Source organism: Microtus oregoni, unplaced genomic scaffold (assembly GCF_018167655.1).
Source record: "Microtus oregoni isolate MIOR12 unplaced genomic scaffold, Mior012 000057F_ref0000458, whole genome shotgun sequence".
Taxonomy (NCBI): Eukaryota; Metazoa; Chordata; class Mammalia; order Rodentia; family Cricetidae; genus Microtus; species Microtus oregoni.
The window spans coordinates 347,501-349,484 of NW_024543833.1; the positions used below are offsets into that span (position 1 = coordinate 347,501).

The following is a 1,984-nucleotide window of genomic DNA, read 5'->3' on the forward strand; positions in this document are numbered from 1 at the left end:
CAGACAGACCGGCCTTGGGCGCCGCACCTGTGCTCCCGGCACCCGCTCCCCCCAGGGCCTCGGCCGCTGCGCCCGCGTCCTCCTTCTTGTGGCACAAGCCAAAGGCTGCGGCCGCGGCTGGGAAGGTGTAAGGATGTGGGAAGAGGCCCCCGCAGCCCGGGAACTTCTGCAGCACGCCCCCGAAGGAACCCTTGCTGGGCACTGGGATGACTGGGTAGCTGCGTGGGCCTTTGGTGCCAGCTGCTGCACCAGCCCCCGCACTGGCGCCCACTCCCACGCCGGTCACGCATCCACCCCCGGCACCGCTTGCACCCGGCCCTGCGCCGCCTGTGGCCGCGGCAACCGAGAGGCTGGCGGCGGCTGCCGAAAGGCTGGCTGCAGCCACCACGGCTGCCTCCTGTAGGGAATCGTCATCGTCGTCGAAGCGCGGCCGCTTGTGATGGGCGTGCGGGGCGCCAGCCAGCTCAGCCAAGGGTGGTGGTGGCGGTGGCGGGGGTGGCGCGCCCAGTAGGTGCGGGCCCAGCAGGCCCCCGCCCCCGGCCACTGCGGCTGCGGCCGCCACCGCAGCTGCCTTGACGGAACTGAGCGGGTGACAGGCCGGGTGTGCACTGGGCTGAGGCAGCGCGCGCTTGCGGCTGCCTCCGTTGAACATGGCCTTGACATCCTCCCAGGCGAAGACTAGCTCGTCTTGAGGGCTCTTGTCTGTGAGCTTGAGATGGCGGCGCCAGGAATTGAAGTTGGCAGCGTCTGGCTGGGTGTACTTGGCGTCCGGGGTGCGGTGGGAGTGGAAAATAAACTTGTTGGGTGAGAAGTACATGTTGCAGTAGCTGCATTTGATGCACTTGGCGCGAGAGCTGTTGTAGCGAGCTGGGATGAAGCTGCCGCGGCAGCCCCAGGCACACTCGTGCGACACGTCGAAGGCGAAGTTGTCCGGCAGCTTGGGCGGCCGGTTTTCGCCTAGGAATGACTTACAAAGGCGCTCGGCCTCACGCTTGGTGATCATGCCACAGCGCCGCGAAGAGATCGGCATGGCCCCCGCGCGCCGCAGGATCTCCAGTTGGACAGGAGTACACTGCACGCACGTGATGCCCAGCGCCACGCGGCGATTGTGGATCTCGTTGTAGCTGAAGTTCTTGAGAAGGGTGTTGGAGATCTGCGCCAGGCACAGACGTTCCTGCCCGTCGATCACCAAGGACACGATGGGAATGCCATAGAGGATCACCTGGCCCACCTGGTTGGGTTTGAGGTTGGCGTGCCCCGGCCGCGGCTGGCTCAGTGCGTCGGGCTGGAAGGCGCTCGAAGGCGATGCAAGTAGGATGTCGTTGGGCCCCGGCAGTGGGCTGGAAGCCATCTCCTCAACTGCAGAACCGCGGGCTTAGCGCACCGGGTTTGCCTTGGAGACTGGGAAGGAAAGAAGAAAGTTGACTTGAACCTTCCGGTCTTAGAACAGAGGGAAGGGATGAAAACTAACTGAAAATTACAATAGCTCCTTGCCTTGGTTAAGACACTGGGAAACTGAGCGAGTTTCAGGTGCACAAAGGTCATCTTTTAAAATTCCCCTCAAGGTCTCCTTTGAGAAAGTTTAGCCACTTGGAGTTAGTAATTTGTCTTATGTCCTACTCGTCCCAAGTAAATACTGTCCACCGATCTGTCTGCCTATCTATCGGTTTCAGCAAATTCCTAAAAAACTCAAGACATCCCCGATTTATGGGGAAAAATGATTGCTGGAACAAGACACGTGTCCAATAGGAATTAGAAAGAAATGACTGTGGTCGTTAATGATACACAAGTCATGAAGAACTCGGGCATGGCGAGGGAGAGAGAGAGAGAGAGAGAGAGAGAGAGAGAGAGAGAATCATTCAGACGTGCCTGAAAAAATTGATTTTGGTTTTAAAAAATTAACCCAAACATTCTAAAAAGTGCTTTTTGTGGTGTCTGTGGTTTCCTTGGGGGCGAGATTCACTACTGATTAAAACATTGCTCA

At 59.1% G+C, this 1,984-nt stretch overlaps 1 protein-coding gene across 1 annotated transcript in view; it reads right to left on the minus strand.

Moving 5' to 3' along the window:
• Positions 1-1,351, minus strand: part of Skor2 (SKI family transcriptional corepressor 2) — a 41,656-nt gene extending 40,305 nt beyond the window's left edge. The window contains exon 1 of the mRNA XM_041639308.1: positions 1-1,351. This exon is cut by the window's left edge and continues 1,262 nt beyond it. Within this exon, the coding sequence (XP_041495242.1) occupies positions 1-1,351 (1,351 nt within the window).
• Between the last annotated feature and the right edge of the window lie 633 nt (positions 1,352-1,984).